General features: G+C 44.3%; 1 protein-coding gene across 3 annotated transcripts in view; it reads right to left on the reverse strand.

Moving 5' to 3' along the window:
* Positions 1-5,216: 5,216 nt before the first annotated feature.
* Positions 5,217-13,999, reverse strand: part of ZBTB44 (zinc finger and BTB domain containing 44) — a 37,112-nt gene continuing 28,329 nt past the window's right edge. For 2 of the 3 annotated variants that reach the window (XM_058423377.1, XM_040085011.2), the window contains exons 5-6: positions 12,517-12,817; positions 5,217-10,485 (exon numbers count right to left, since the gene is read on the reverse strand). In XM_058423377.1, coding sequence (XP_058279360.1) covers positions 10,203-10,485; positions 12,517-12,817 — 584 coding nt within the window. In that variant the 3' untranslated portion in view covers positions 5,217-10,202. The remainder of the gene's footprint in view (positions 10,486-12,516; positions 12,818-13,999) is intronic. The other variant, XM_040085012.2, reaches the window with a different exon arrangement.

Consider the following 13,999-nt stretch of genomic DNA (forward strand, 5'->3'; position numbering starts at 1 on the left):
AGGATCATCTCCATGGCATGGTTTTATTGCAGCGGGGCTCTCCAGCCTCCCTTGATGAGAGCCGTACTTCAAAGGCAATCTGGCCTGGATTATAAACTCTGTAATATCTGAGGAGCCAGGAGCTTGCAGCTTCCCATTACGTGGTATTAATTGCCCTGGTTATCGTGTTCTGCAGTTTGACCTAACCTACTGATTCCCCTTCCTCTCCTGCTGCAGAGCATCCGTCACTTTTTAAAGGGTTCCATAAAGCTACAGGGAAGGCTCTGGTTTGTGTTAGCTTGATTGCTCTGGACTGTAACAAAGCACCCATCACAGCTGCCCAGCCACGCTACAGATCAAGCTCCTCTAATCTTTCCACGTCTCCAGAGGGGAAGGCAAACCATTGGATTGAGCCCCCCCGGGGCTTTATTTCTGGCGTGGAGGACGTCAGAGGCCAGGCGAGCTTTGGCTTTTGCCTTGTTCCCTTAGAACCCACGGCAGCAGACAGGAGGAAGGCAGGAAAGGCGAGGGAGAGCAACACAAACCGGACTTTTCATGCCACTGATCATGCAGTGCTCAGTTCCTGGCCCAAGAAACACGGGTGTGAACGAGTGGCCTTTGGGAACTCAACAGCCAAGGCTTTTGTGGAGATCAGCTTTTCTCCTGAGCAACGAGGCTGCTGGGGATGAAGCCACACGTCCAACACCTGCTTGTGGCAAAGCTGGTGGGGAATCCAGCCCAGCAGCTCATGGCATGTATGGATAGTCAGTGTTTCCCATCCTGCAGGTTTCCTCCAGCTCTGTTCTGCCTGAACGTGTTCTGTGCAGGGCAGTGGATCCCCAGGGCGACCCACAGCAACCCTGTGGGATGTGTAGTGAACTCATCTCGTGTAGGGTTCCTCCAAAATCTGCTCCTCCTCTCCCGCTGGAAGCAAAAAGCTCAGGGCTCTCCTGCTTCCTGCTACTCAGGGTGAAAAAGTGAGGAGGAGCAAAGAAACAATGGGTTTAATTCCTATCCCCTGTCTCTCCCTCGGTGCTTCATTCCCTGAATCAACAGGAGAAATTCCTAGAATCAGAGTGGTTTGGGTTGGAAGAGACCTTTAAGATCATCTGGTTCCAACCCCCTGCACTGGACCAGCTGAGGAGAAACAGAAAATCTCCAATAAGAGACCCGCCCTGGCACGGTTTGATACACCTACCTCGGAATGGCAAATGAATTCCAGGAGTTTGGCTCATGTCTGCACAAACCCATTGCTGTGTGCACAGTGATTGCATCCTGCCCCATCAGAGACGTCCCAGGGAACGAGCCAGGAACACCTCCTGTCAATGCAGGCAGGGCTGTGACTCAGGATTTTCCAGTTAGACTCAGGATTTCCCCAGGTTTTCTCGCCACGAATCCAAGCATTCACCCTAAGGAAGCATTCCTGGCCAGGATGCCAGATGCTGCCTCCAGCTCCACTCACAAACACGCAGATGGAGAGAGGAGGGGACGACGTGGGTGCACGCATGAACGTGGGCTTCTCCTCGGTGGTGTGAATCAGCCACGCTGCAATCACAACAACCAGTGAGACTCTGTTAAACGGTTTTTAAAAAGGACACTTAAAGGAATTTGAGAAAAATTAAAATATTGAACTAGCTAGTCAGATTTAAAAAAAAACCCAAAAAAACCCGAGCTGTAAGCCTTAGAAGAGAAAGACAATTTTGCCTCTAACACAAAGGGAATTTTTAAGAGCAATTCACACTGTCTGTTCTTCAAGGAGATATTTCAGCCTGGGCTTATGCTCACTTTTTCAAGGGGCTGACCTGAGCAGTTTTTTATTCCTTTCAAGCATAACAAACCAACCCAAAGCCATTTCTTTTTTGTCTGGCTCCTTCCCTTCTCTGTATTAATTTCAATTCAATCAACGAGGCAGTTGCATAACTGTTGTTTGTAATTGCTGTCACGTCAACCCTGAAACTGATCACTGCAACACTGAAGTTATATAAAAGGTCTTGTTAGGATTTTTGTTATTTTTCTCGTTTAAATTGTGGGAAGATGAAGTCCTACCCTGGAGAGATGTTTTGGTTTTCTGAGCTCTGTTGTCTATTAGTCTTGTGCTTTGGTGTCTTTTCTCCCCAGTTCTGTTTTACACAGTGCAAGGGTCTGTTTATGCACAGAAACTCTTCAAAAACAGTTCTGTGCACCCCATTAATACACAGGCTATAAAATAAACTCTGCTGAGTCAGAGGAGCTACTGGCAAAAGTAAAGTTCACAAAATGGGTAAGCTCTTAAGGAGCAATTTAAATTTCTGGCAAGGCAGACTATTTAAATGCTTCAGCGGCTGGGATTGTAATTTACCTTGTTCTTCCAAATCCAGTGGACTGTTTCCCTGCAGTGATGGAGTATCACACCCCATGGGATCATTTCTCCTTGTGTGTGTCTCTTCAAACACACAGAAATGCTCCTGGAGTTGAGAGTCAGCTCCTGCAAACTCCCCACGGTGTCCTTGCTCCTCTTGCGCACTCCTGATCATCCCCCTTGACCCAGGGGTGTGCTCACCTGGGAGGGAGGATTTTCCCTGCCCCCTGAGACTGGGAATTATCCATTTTACCATTTGTTTTATGTCTTTCTAGAGGCACTAATGCCAGGGCCATGCTCACAGATCACTTGGGCCCAAGGCAGTCTGAAAACCACTCTGCACTGCAGACAGAAATGCTTCAAGCCAACAAATAATGAAGGACTTTATTTTGACATAAGTGAATTGTACCCAATACTTACTCGTTCCTTCATACTTAAAACCACTCTGCTTGTAGCCGACACTGCTTCTTCAAAAAAGTCTAGGCAACGTCAGACTCTACAAACAGAAAAATTGAAATCTATACTGAAGTACCATCAATGCTCCTTTCTTCCTAAAAAAAAAAAAAAAAAAAAAAAAAAAAAAGGAAAACCCTTCAGGGCTAAAAGAGAGCGAAGCAAGGTTCTTGCTGGAGGTTTAAGTTTGTAGCCCATTTCAGCTGAGCACGAACCAGGAGACAGCAGCACCAGCTCTTCCTGTGGGGAAGCAGCAAGGTTGAGTCGGTGAACTGATGTTTTCACGTGGTCATTGTCCAAAATTCCTTCTGAACAAGCACAGGTGGATTGTGTGTGCACCTTCAGGGGAACAGGCAGTACTGCGTGAGGGAAAATCTGTGACCTGCTGAGCGACAGGAGCTTGGCAAAACACAGATTTTCAAGCACTTGGGGAGGCATAGGGGAGACTGGGAATGCAGTTTACCCAGATGCAGTGCATGCATTCCTCAAGACACTCCCACAGGAATCCTGTAGTGTTTGAAATGAGAGGGATGTGTGTGTCTAAGAGTCAGGGCACAGCCACTCAAATTAACACACGGGTATGTTGAATTAACTTTGGATAATTTGGATAGAAGAGTTCAAACTTCAACAGCGAGGTACAGGTTCAGGTGAGACACATAAATAGATGCCCTGTGAGTTGCTCTCTTATCCTCACCTGAGACCTTGTGACTGGGAGAAAGGCAACTCATGCTCAAAGGCAATTAACTCAAGCCCTTAGAGTGGTTTTCAAACACACAGATCTCACTCTGGGTGTTTGTGGCCTATTTCTCAAGGATTTGTGAAAGGCAGCTAAGGAAATCAGGGCTTCTACCAGTAAATCTGCTCTTCAAGCACGCTCGTGTGCTCTGAAGCAGTTATCAGAGCCCAGACTCCACCAGGACTGCACCCCGACCTCTGGGCTGTAAGAAAGGCTCTGCCATGGACACCTCCCCTGCTCTGCACGCTCACAGCAGCCTCAGCTCTCACAGTGGTGATGTCACCTCACTGCTCTGGAGATGCAGCTTGTGGAGAGCACTTTGTGCAGAACCTGAGGCAGGTTTCTCTCAGCAGCGTTTTCCTGGGGATATCACCTGGGTAGGAATGGTGCAATCAGCCCTGGGAGAACTCTTGTCCCTGCTCTGCCACATTCTCGGTAGCTGAGTTTGGTCTTAGCTCAGACACTCCCCTCTAAGCAAAATAAATAATCCTTCATTACTGCCAGGAATAAAATGGTTAACGCTCTAAGGAAGCCACACAAAAAGCTTCAATAGTGTGCACTTGCTTTGTTAAGGGTGGCTAAAAGATGTTGCACACCAAACATAGGGTCATGCTTTGGAAAAACCTGCTCCAGTCAGCAGCCCAGGCCTCAGCACCCACCCAGGGGTGCCCTGCCCAGCTCTGGGGTGCTCTATGAATTCACAGCTTCCCCATCACCCAGGGGTGCCCTGCCCAGCTCTGGGTGCTCTGTGAATTTACAGCTTCCCCATCACCCAGGGGTGCCCTGCCCAGCTCTGGGGTGTTCTGTGTCAGCTTCACCATCACCCAGGGGTGCCCTGCCCAGCTCTGGGTGCTCTGTGCATTCACAGCTTCCCCATCACCCAGGGGTGCCCTGCCCAGCTCTGGGGTGCTCTGAATTTACAGCTTCCCCATCACCCAGGGGTGCCCTGCCCAGCTCTGGGTGCTCTGTGTCAGCTTCCCCATCACCCAGGGGTGCCCTGCCCAGCTCTGGCAGCTGGTGTATGAACCACTCCAGCCTGCTGGTTACTGAGCTGGTGCAGGGCAGAGTTACCTCTTCAGCCAAGCACTTCCCAACCTCCCGTTTTCCCAAGTTCTGTGTTGATCCAGCGGGGATTCCAGCTCACTCTGACACATGGGTCTGTAGGAGGAAAGTGATTTTAATTGCAAGGGTTGTAGAAACAGCAGAGATGGATTTTATGTCTCATCACTCTGGGCTGTTTCAGGACTACTTTGAAGCTCAGAGCTGCCACTGCAGTGACTGCCTCCTCTTCTTTTTAAACACCTTCTGCTTCGGCTAATTTGATTAGGCTCCCCCTTGGCTTCCCATCAACATCACCCTGTGGAAAGCTGGCCCCACCACTTCTGCAGAACCAGAACATGAACAGAAGGCAATCTAATATACAGTGGAAAATGAAACAGAAATGTGTACTTTATTCTCAATACTCTTTACTCAAGTAACTTCTCCAAGCATCTATTAATGTTCATTTTGTTTTAAACTACTTTCTCCCAGTGGCAGCTTCAGCACCAGCGAATTCTCCTCACATCACCTATTTTGGGCCTCATTATGAGCAAAACTCTAAGAGGATGCAGCTCAAGAGACAGAGCTGCAACTCCTCCCTGAAGGCCCAAGTGACTCTGCTGTACAGCAAGGCAAACTCTGCCAGAGTTAAATAACGACACGAAGCAAAGATATACTCCATAAAACATTAATATTTTAATGAAAAATCTTAGCTTCATGTTTCTATCCAAAGACACTCAAAACTAGTTTTTCTCCCCCCTTAATTTTGACCTATAATGGGACCAGTTTGGAGATTTTTTTTTTTATTTTTTTTTTTGTATTTTGGAACTTTTTTTTTTAAAGATTAAACAACCAGGCTAGCAAAAAGGTACCCAATACATACTTTTCTTATATCAAACAAGCTAGTATTTCAATACAATGTAACTATACAGAATATATACATTACACGTATGATCACAAAGCAAACACTACAGGCTCAGAACAGATTTGAAAAAACATGATATTCACATTGATTACAATAACTCTAAAAATGATTGTAACGTTGAAACGGCACTTAGTTTACAAAAAAAGTCACAAAAATATATATAGCCACCAAGAACTATGGTTCCTGAAAAATACTAATAGCCAGATAGTATTATATAAAATGTGAAGTGTATTTAAACATCGTATACATTAAAAAACAAAACCAAAACCGATTCTGTTAGGTCAATAAACATGCCAAGTAATCTAGCTGTGGCCAGCATCAACAAGAGAAGCTGTACTGTGGATGAGATGATGACTGGATATACGGCTGGTGACTGGAGACTGGCACAGTTAAGGGGGTTTCACTGTTACTAAAATGCACAAAGAAGCCCAACAATAATTTAATTCACATTTTTTCTTTTTTTCCCCCCACCTCCAGCTTCCGCTTATCCCTCTTCAGGGTTTCACCGTGGGGCAGCACCTCGAGTGAAGGCACTGCAGGAACAGAGCAAGGAAGCTGTCCAAGGACTCGGTGTAGCCAGGGTTACAGGTCAGAATATCAAAAGCATGCATCAGCTAAATGAATGGTGAAACAAAATCACTCTTCTGGGGACTTCAGCAACCCTCAGGAAGACTGCAGGTACAGTTGCCACACAGGCTGGCAGCACCAGATTCCGCTGTTTTTTGTTTTGTTGTTTTTTTTTTTAGTGCAACCAGATTTGCAGCCGAGACCTGTGGGACACGGAGTTCCCGTGCTAGCACACACGGAGTGAACAAAAACCCAGAGCAGTAAGTACTGTCGCACTAAAAAAAATTCACATTTTCACATTTGTTTCTTTTATGGTACATTTCCTCAAATACTTGGAACCCACTCTATTTACCAGGTACCTCTGATGTGGCTGAGGTACTGTCTGCCCTTGAACCCTCTTACCTGCCATCACGATGCTATGGGATTTATTATGTCTACGGTTGGAGATGAGAACCCTCCAAAACAGGATTTCACCTTGTGAGCAAAACTCGAACGTAAGCGGCCTGAGTGAAGATCAGCTATTCTCCATATTCTGATGGTGTGGAAGTTGCAATGGATGTAGGAGCAGCGGGTGCTCCTCCATCTGAATTCCCTCATCCCTGCAGGGTGCACAAAGCTCCCGCTGGATTTGCATATAAAATGCTTCCTGATTTGTCTCTGGGAGAGACCAGAATTCATCTCAGTGCTCCCACAGCCCGGGCTGCAGGCTGGAACCAGCGACCAAGAAGCGCCCGAAGCCCTCGTATAAAAACCTCAAACCATAGCTTAAAAACAATAAAATCTCATCCCGCAGGGGACATATAGGGATCATAGTCTTATAAAATATATTTGACTGCATTGGCAGCTATTACTTTTTTAAAAAGTTTAAATTCACACCTTTTCGACTCAGAATCCATGTGAACCCAGAACCATTTTCAATAACCGAGTCTACTGATCTCTCAGTATGAGAGACTTGACCGTGGTCTCTGTGAGCCTGACAACTGAACTCCAGCTGTGGGAAACACCACTTGTGGCTGACTCTGCTTGGAGCACGAGGGTTGAGCCACATCAAGCCTGACCCTTGCCAAGCAGACATAGAAATGCACACTAAATGATGGATTTTTTGGGGGGAGGAAAAATAAACGAAGAAGAAATAAGAAAATGCATCTCAGAATTCAAAACCCTCTGATAATGTAACTGAAAGAAATTTATGTTTTAGGTTTAATCCCGAGTGTAGTTTAAGGCAAGTTTTTTCTGTTGTAGTTCTCTCTCCGTCTGTTTGGAATCCAAGTACATTAGCAACATAAATTGTTTTAAGATGTCCTGTGTTTTTACATCTCTCTTGTGAAGAACACCAACATTTCAAAGAACTGAACACTTCCAACAAGTTAGAGAGGAGAAATAAAATGGTGTTTGCATTTAAACTGTATTCATTTCTATGGAGAAGAGATATTAACCAGAAACAATTACAGACAGGAAAATTAACAAGTAAACCCAACCCTAAACCAACCAAACAAAATCCTCCAAGAACTCTATTGTTCCGCCAGCTGAACCAGACTGAAAAGTGAGAACTAAATTAAGATGTTACCCAGAGATAGGGAGGTTGAAAAGATAATGTGTAACACACAATGCAATGAATAATGAACCCCAGGCCTTGCCTTGTACCTCGGTGTTAATGATCTTATTTCTTTTCAAGGAAGAACAGATCAGAGCTATGAAGTCTTTGTAACTTCCCCCCTTCTCTTTGGTATTCTGAAAGCAATTTGCCTTCTGACTCAAAATTTTAAGTCTTAAAAATCCAATATCCAGATATGTCTACGGTGCGTTTGTACCTTCTCACCAATGAACTCTTTAGCAGAATACTTCAGGGATGAAAATGCTCAGATTCTAATGATCAGATTATGTCCTCCACCTCATACCTGACCACCTTTGATTATTACATCTCTGCAGTCAGGAAATGTGGTTTGGGTGAAGCTGTTTACAGAACACGAATCTCAAAGGACTCTCATTTACCTGCATAATGCGTCAGGAAAAAAGAGCAAATGCTGTATTTGAGTTCAGTGTCGCAGCCCTCTAGTTCAGAATAAAGCTCAGCAAAAGGCATTGTCTTGTCTCAGTGGCTCCTCAGAGAAATCAGAAGTAGAAGAGAAATGGTCTCTAAATTCAGCTCGTCAACAGGCACTGGGCTATTTCACAGCACAGCAGCCCAGAAAAAGCATTTCTCCTTCAAGCCCTTCTAAGAAACCTCACAAAGGTGGATAGAATCAAGACTGAATTGCAGCACAGAACTTCTTTGCAGCATGTTTCTAAAACACCCTTTGGATCTGGTGGAGAAACCTCATTCCAGCAATTTGGGAAGTACTTAAATCCCAACTGTTTTCGCTCTGTTCCACTAAAATATGTGGGTTTTACCTAAAAAGAAAAATTGCTGAAGTCACTGAAACCCTTTAAACTCTTTCCAAAGGTCAATAAACTTTTTTCCTTACAAAAGCTGGCTATTAGTAGAAAGAACTCAGACCCAGAGAGTATCAGAGCTGCTTAGGCTGACTGAATACAAATTGATGTGCAATATAATACAACTTTTGTGCCTTCTGTTTCTTCAGGAGCAGCCCTTCTCCATTGGTTTCATTTCCTCCTCATGTTTGCATAAAGCAAATCCGGCCAGAAAACAACAATTTACAAAAAACAACGCTCAAAACTAAGGCAGTATATCATGCCTTTGGAATACTGAGATCAAGCAAAACCTACTCACTCAGCACATCATCTGTAGGCCGTGGGCATTTGGCATCAAACACTGAGTTAACTTCAGAAGCCGTAAGAAAAATCACAAACCTCCTAAATGTACTTCCTAATTTAGGTTTCAAAGCAGTACTTGAGCCCAAACAGCCTCGACCAAACAAGACTCACTGCTCTGAAAATCCCACACCCTCCATTTGTAGCCTTTTTCTAAATATGGAAAAATGAAATTGCAAGTGTTTTCAGTTTATTGCTTCCTTGAGCTGTGTGTGTAGCTGGAGTAATGGCCTTTAATAAACCGAGCTGGCAAAGATTTAAAGTGTTTTGAAACAGGAACAATTCATCATTGCTCTATAGGCTTTTTGTAAACAACCCCCTGTTGGTTAGAAAGTTGTCCTTAGAGAGAATAAATTGCTTGTTTTGTCCAAAACAGGCTAATAAAAATCTCTGGAACTATACATATGTATCTATAAACAAAAAAATGCGTAATAATACACAATAGAGCTGATTTTTTCTGGTCTATAAACTCCCTCTAGCTAGCTCTCAGATTAGTAAAAATACAGCGTGCATGTGAAGGGGTAGTGATCAGAACTGCAAATAATCTGGCTGTGGTCTAAGAATTTCAGTTTGGGAAAGCTTTCATTTTCCTTTGTGGTTCCCCATCTAGAGACAGGTACGGTCAGGAGAGATTTGTCAGGCTTGCATGGCTAAACGCTTTTCCATCATTCCCAATTCCTGGTGCACCTCTGGACTTTCCACGCCTAACCTCAGCTGGGCAGATCTGTTTTGGCTATTTGATCAAGCAGTTTCTAAAAGGACTGGAACAGGAGAAGTAGGAATACCTGGCATTCATCTGGGCTGGACAGGGATCGTGTGTGTTTTGAAGAAGTGTGTGACTGTTCCTTTCAAAGCTGCTCACCATTTCCAAGCACAGGGCACAGTAAGGGCTTTGAGAAACAGCAGGCACATATAGGAAGTGTCACTTCTTTATGCAGAACATTAAAGCATCCACTCAAAACTAGTCAAAACTGTTCAATCACGGTTTCCAATGCATCCTTTTGTTTATCATTTGAAAAAGCTTTCCTCTGATTTCTTTCCCTTTACCAGAGGGCCTGCAGAAGCAAGAGAAACTTAATGAGCTGCTCTAACTGTGGAAGAAGGAATAGTTAAAGTGATCTGAATCAGTTGCTCTTCTTTAGAAGTGTATCACAGCTTCCATGATGTTCTGACAAGATCTTTTTTTGTGCAATCAGTCTTAAATATTTTCACAGACGTGATCATTCAGTCATGAAAAATAATGTAACATCTGTCGCAGTTTTCCGTTTAAAGCGAAGCTTACAAAGTAAAAAGGGGAAAATCTCCCCACCTTTCGTTTTAAAAAAATTAAATTAAAATGTACAGGACCAAACACAGGCACTTTCCAAAGAACAAAAATGAAACCAAACCATGAATTATTCGATAGTAATGGATGACAGCTCCGGTTTTGGAGGGTCACCCGCGGCTGCCTCAGCAGTGGCGTTAGTCTTTGGCTGCTCTGGCACATCTTCTTCCTTCTCTGCCAACCCACCCAGAGACCCCAAGGGGAAAGTGCTTTCACAATTCTGAGTTGACGACACCTGTGAAATGACAGGCATTTGGACAGAAGAGTTGCTCTCAAAGCCATGCTCCCCTAGCTCATACTGCCCGAGGGTCTCCTCTTGTTCCTGGTTTAAGTAGTCCGGTACTAGGAAGTCACTGGAAGAGGAGTAAAGGACAGAAGAGAAATGTCATTTCTCACACCGTGGTATCAGCTCCATCACACAAGCTACACACCGCATAGACAGAGAACAAAGGTACTCATTTCACATTGGCCACGATCGTGGCACTGACATTCTCCACTGGTTCTCATTTCCACATACACACAGAATTTATCCAACGGCATCTATTTCACATCCGTATTTCCTACACAGCAACTTCTTCTTATTAGATTGTATCACCTTGATGAGAATGCAGGTTAATGTCTGGAACACATTTAGGCACTGAAAACCTCATTGAAAAAAAGGGAGCACTCGGGCTTTAAAAATAGAAACAAAAACGAGTTCAGCACTGGCAAAATGTGGCCCTTTCCGTGTCTGAGGTACAACACCCCCAGAGCTGCAGCAGGACTCCCCTCTGAGAGGGCAGGCTGGAACCAGAGGCACAAGGTGAGGCAGCTGAAGGCACAGGAAGCTGCCAGCTGCAGCAGGGATTGTGATCCTGACACGTATCACACTCCTGAGAAAAGAATGGAATTGCATTTCCTTCCCCTTTTAATCCTTTCTGCTCCTGCCCTGCACTCTTAACAGCTGAGGGCTGAGAAAGAAAACCTATCCAACACTCCAGTTGTATTTTCAGTGCACAAGGACAGAATGGAAATAAATTTCTTTGCAAGTTTTCAGCACCAGACAGGAAGTTTGTACTTGAGACAAGTATATCACATATAAGCACATTTTAATGCTTTGGTTCACCTGGCAATGCCTCAGTTAAAAGAAATCCTTAAATGACAGCAGCATTCACTGCTCCAACCCGAACTCACAGCCAGCTCTGCTAAACCTCGTGTTTGTCAAATCAGACTGAAGGAAGGGCTATAGGCAACTGAAATCACACCCTTTAACATGACTTTAATTTGCTGACAACAATGCAGTGCTTACCACAGCCAGGGCATCACCCTGCAGAGTTTTCACTCTGGTTTTGGCACAAGAGCCAAGAACAAGAACGGCGTAAGCCCACAGATATGAAGCACTTGTACTTTTAAACAATATTCTGCTGAAAGAACAGCAACTGGCTTTCCTGCTTTGTTTTTCATTTTTTTTATCCTATGTCACTTCTGAGTTAATCAAATAGAACAAAATACTCCAATGTTTTTTATGAGAAAAAGAATAATGCCTGGAAATCAGGAGGGGTGGGATTGTGATGCTGTAACACTCAGAACACGTCTTTTGCATTGCTGAAGGCAGATGACTGACACACACCAAGCTGTACTCTCTCTGTAGATTTAAGAGCTGGAAGACCTTCCTGTCTTCAATTTCTCTGATCCAACTTTCATATTTTCTATCTCATATTCCAACAATTATATTTATATCAATGAGAGAATACAGTGCTCCTCTGATACCTCAAAACTCTTTTAACAGTCTTTAGCAGTGCATTTGTGAGATATGCCAAGTCTTTTGCGCCCTGATAAAAAATGTCCAAGTGGCCCTTACTATTTCCAAACCTATTAGGCTAATCATTTAGTAATGTTATCTAGAAAATGAGAAAGGAGAAGGTCTGGAGTCATGCAATCTTTCCACAGTGTTAAACAAGCACTTAAAATGAAGTAGGAAGTCTGTGCCCTATGAAAGGGATCAGGCTACGTACAAGATTTTGAAAAGCAAATCAATATCAAATCACAGATACTGCAGGACAGAACACTATGGCTTCACACCATTGGCCTGGCCATAGCTACCACTGAAAAGAGAAATTAAATAACCCAGAACCAGCCTCTGCATATCACTGGATTCTTCAGTAGCCTCCTATGCTGTAAGACAGATCAGATACAATAGAGAGTGGAGCAGGAATCAATCTGACTGAAATTAGCTGGCAACCTGATGAGAGGCACAGCAGGCTGCCCTGAAAGCAGGAAATTATGATCTAAGTAAAAAAAAAAAAAAAAAAAAAAAAAAGAAAAAGGAAGAAAAAAAAGGCAAAAAAAAAGGCAAAAAAAGAAAAGAGCAAGTTTCCCTGTTAGGTTTTTGCTGTGCACCTCACCTGCTCTGGAAGTAGTTTGCTAGCTCTGACGCTTCATGGTTCAAGCTCCTCAGGTGAACGATTAAATTTCCAGAGTTGGTGAACATGGCGCCGCATGTTTTGCACTCGTAAATCCGAGGCTTGCGGATAATGTGCCGGGAAACCCGCATGTGGTGTTTATATTCCCCGAAGGAAGTGAAAGTGGCACTACATATCTGGCACCGGAAACAGCGTTTACCTTCGTGCTTCAGGCGATGCATCTTGAGCGAGTAAGCTCGGGTGAACTTTTTCCCACAGCGGTCGCACTGAAAGGGTTTAATGCCTGCGGAAGAGAGAGCGCAAAACACGTTCACCTCGTGCGACCACGCAAGGGTCAGGGGCAAAATCCTCCCACAGTGCTACAGCACGGGGACGGCAGCTGTAGGCAGTCACAGCAAAGCCCTGTTTGAGGAAGAGATTCTCTGTGAACTTTGAAAGGGCAGAAATAATTAGAGCAGTGCTGCACTCCCTCGGTAACAACCTCCAAGAAATCTCGTGGCTGTGACCTGTCCCGAGGCTCCTTCCCCACGCTCTGAACCAACACAAGCCCCTGTGGATTAAAGATCCCCAGGCACAGCCAGCAAGGACCTGATGCTGCAGTCGTCCCCAGCGCCTTTGAACTCCTTTGATCTCGGCAGATTCTTGTGCCAGACTGGTTCCCAACAATGCAATTATCAGCCTACCCTTAATTGCAATGGTTTTTTCTGGCTGCCTTTGGAGAAGTGTTCTGGCAGAGGGACTGTGTGCACACGGACGCCCCTGTAATGCAGCAGGAATGGTGATAAAAGGGGCAGGAGGAGCCTTTATATTGCGTGGGAACCTTGCTGTACAAGAATTTTCGGCAACTTTGCACGATGGACAGCTCTCTAAGACAGCTGAGCTTCACGCCCCTCTTTTATTTTCTTTTATTAATTTAGAAATTCAGTTCCTAGCTCATTTTCCGTTTTTTACCGTAAAACATGCGAGCTCTGCAACATGTTGCAGTGCTGAGTGCGTAATCACAAAACCAGAACCACTACAACATAAAAGTCTTAGTCACCAAAACCTTCGGATTTAATAAAAAACTCCAGAAAGTGGGAAAACCCAAACATAAGGCTAAGACTCTGGAATATGGAGCTCAATTCATAATAGGGCTGTCAAGGAATAAAAAAGATTTTGTCAGAAGGCTGAATGCGCATCAGCCCTGGCTGTTAATTCCCCCAGCCTTTCACTCTGCTTTCCTTACTTTCAAAGCAGGAGGTGAACTTTTAATTGAGGGCTTTTAGACAGAGAAAGCTGTAGTTAAGGTTACACTGAAATGCCCTGTTAAGCATGTGAAAACAAGTTAATAAACTGGAATATGGTCTGGTGGAGCTCAAACTTTTCAGGCTTTCCTACTGTCCAAGGGCACCCATTTCCTCTGGTAGTTTGAGGGAAATCTCTTTAGCCATTTTGCTCATGTGAAAACACTTTCAACATTTACAAG

The sequence above is a fragment of the Hirundo rustica genome, chromosome 23 (assembly GCF_015227805.2).
Source record: "Hirundo rustica isolate bHirRus1 chromosome 23, bHirRus1.pri.v3, whole genome shotgun sequence".
Taxonomy (NCBI): domain Eukaryota; kingdom Metazoa; phylum Chordata; class Aves; order Passeriformes; family Hirundinidae; genus Hirundo; species Hirundo rustica.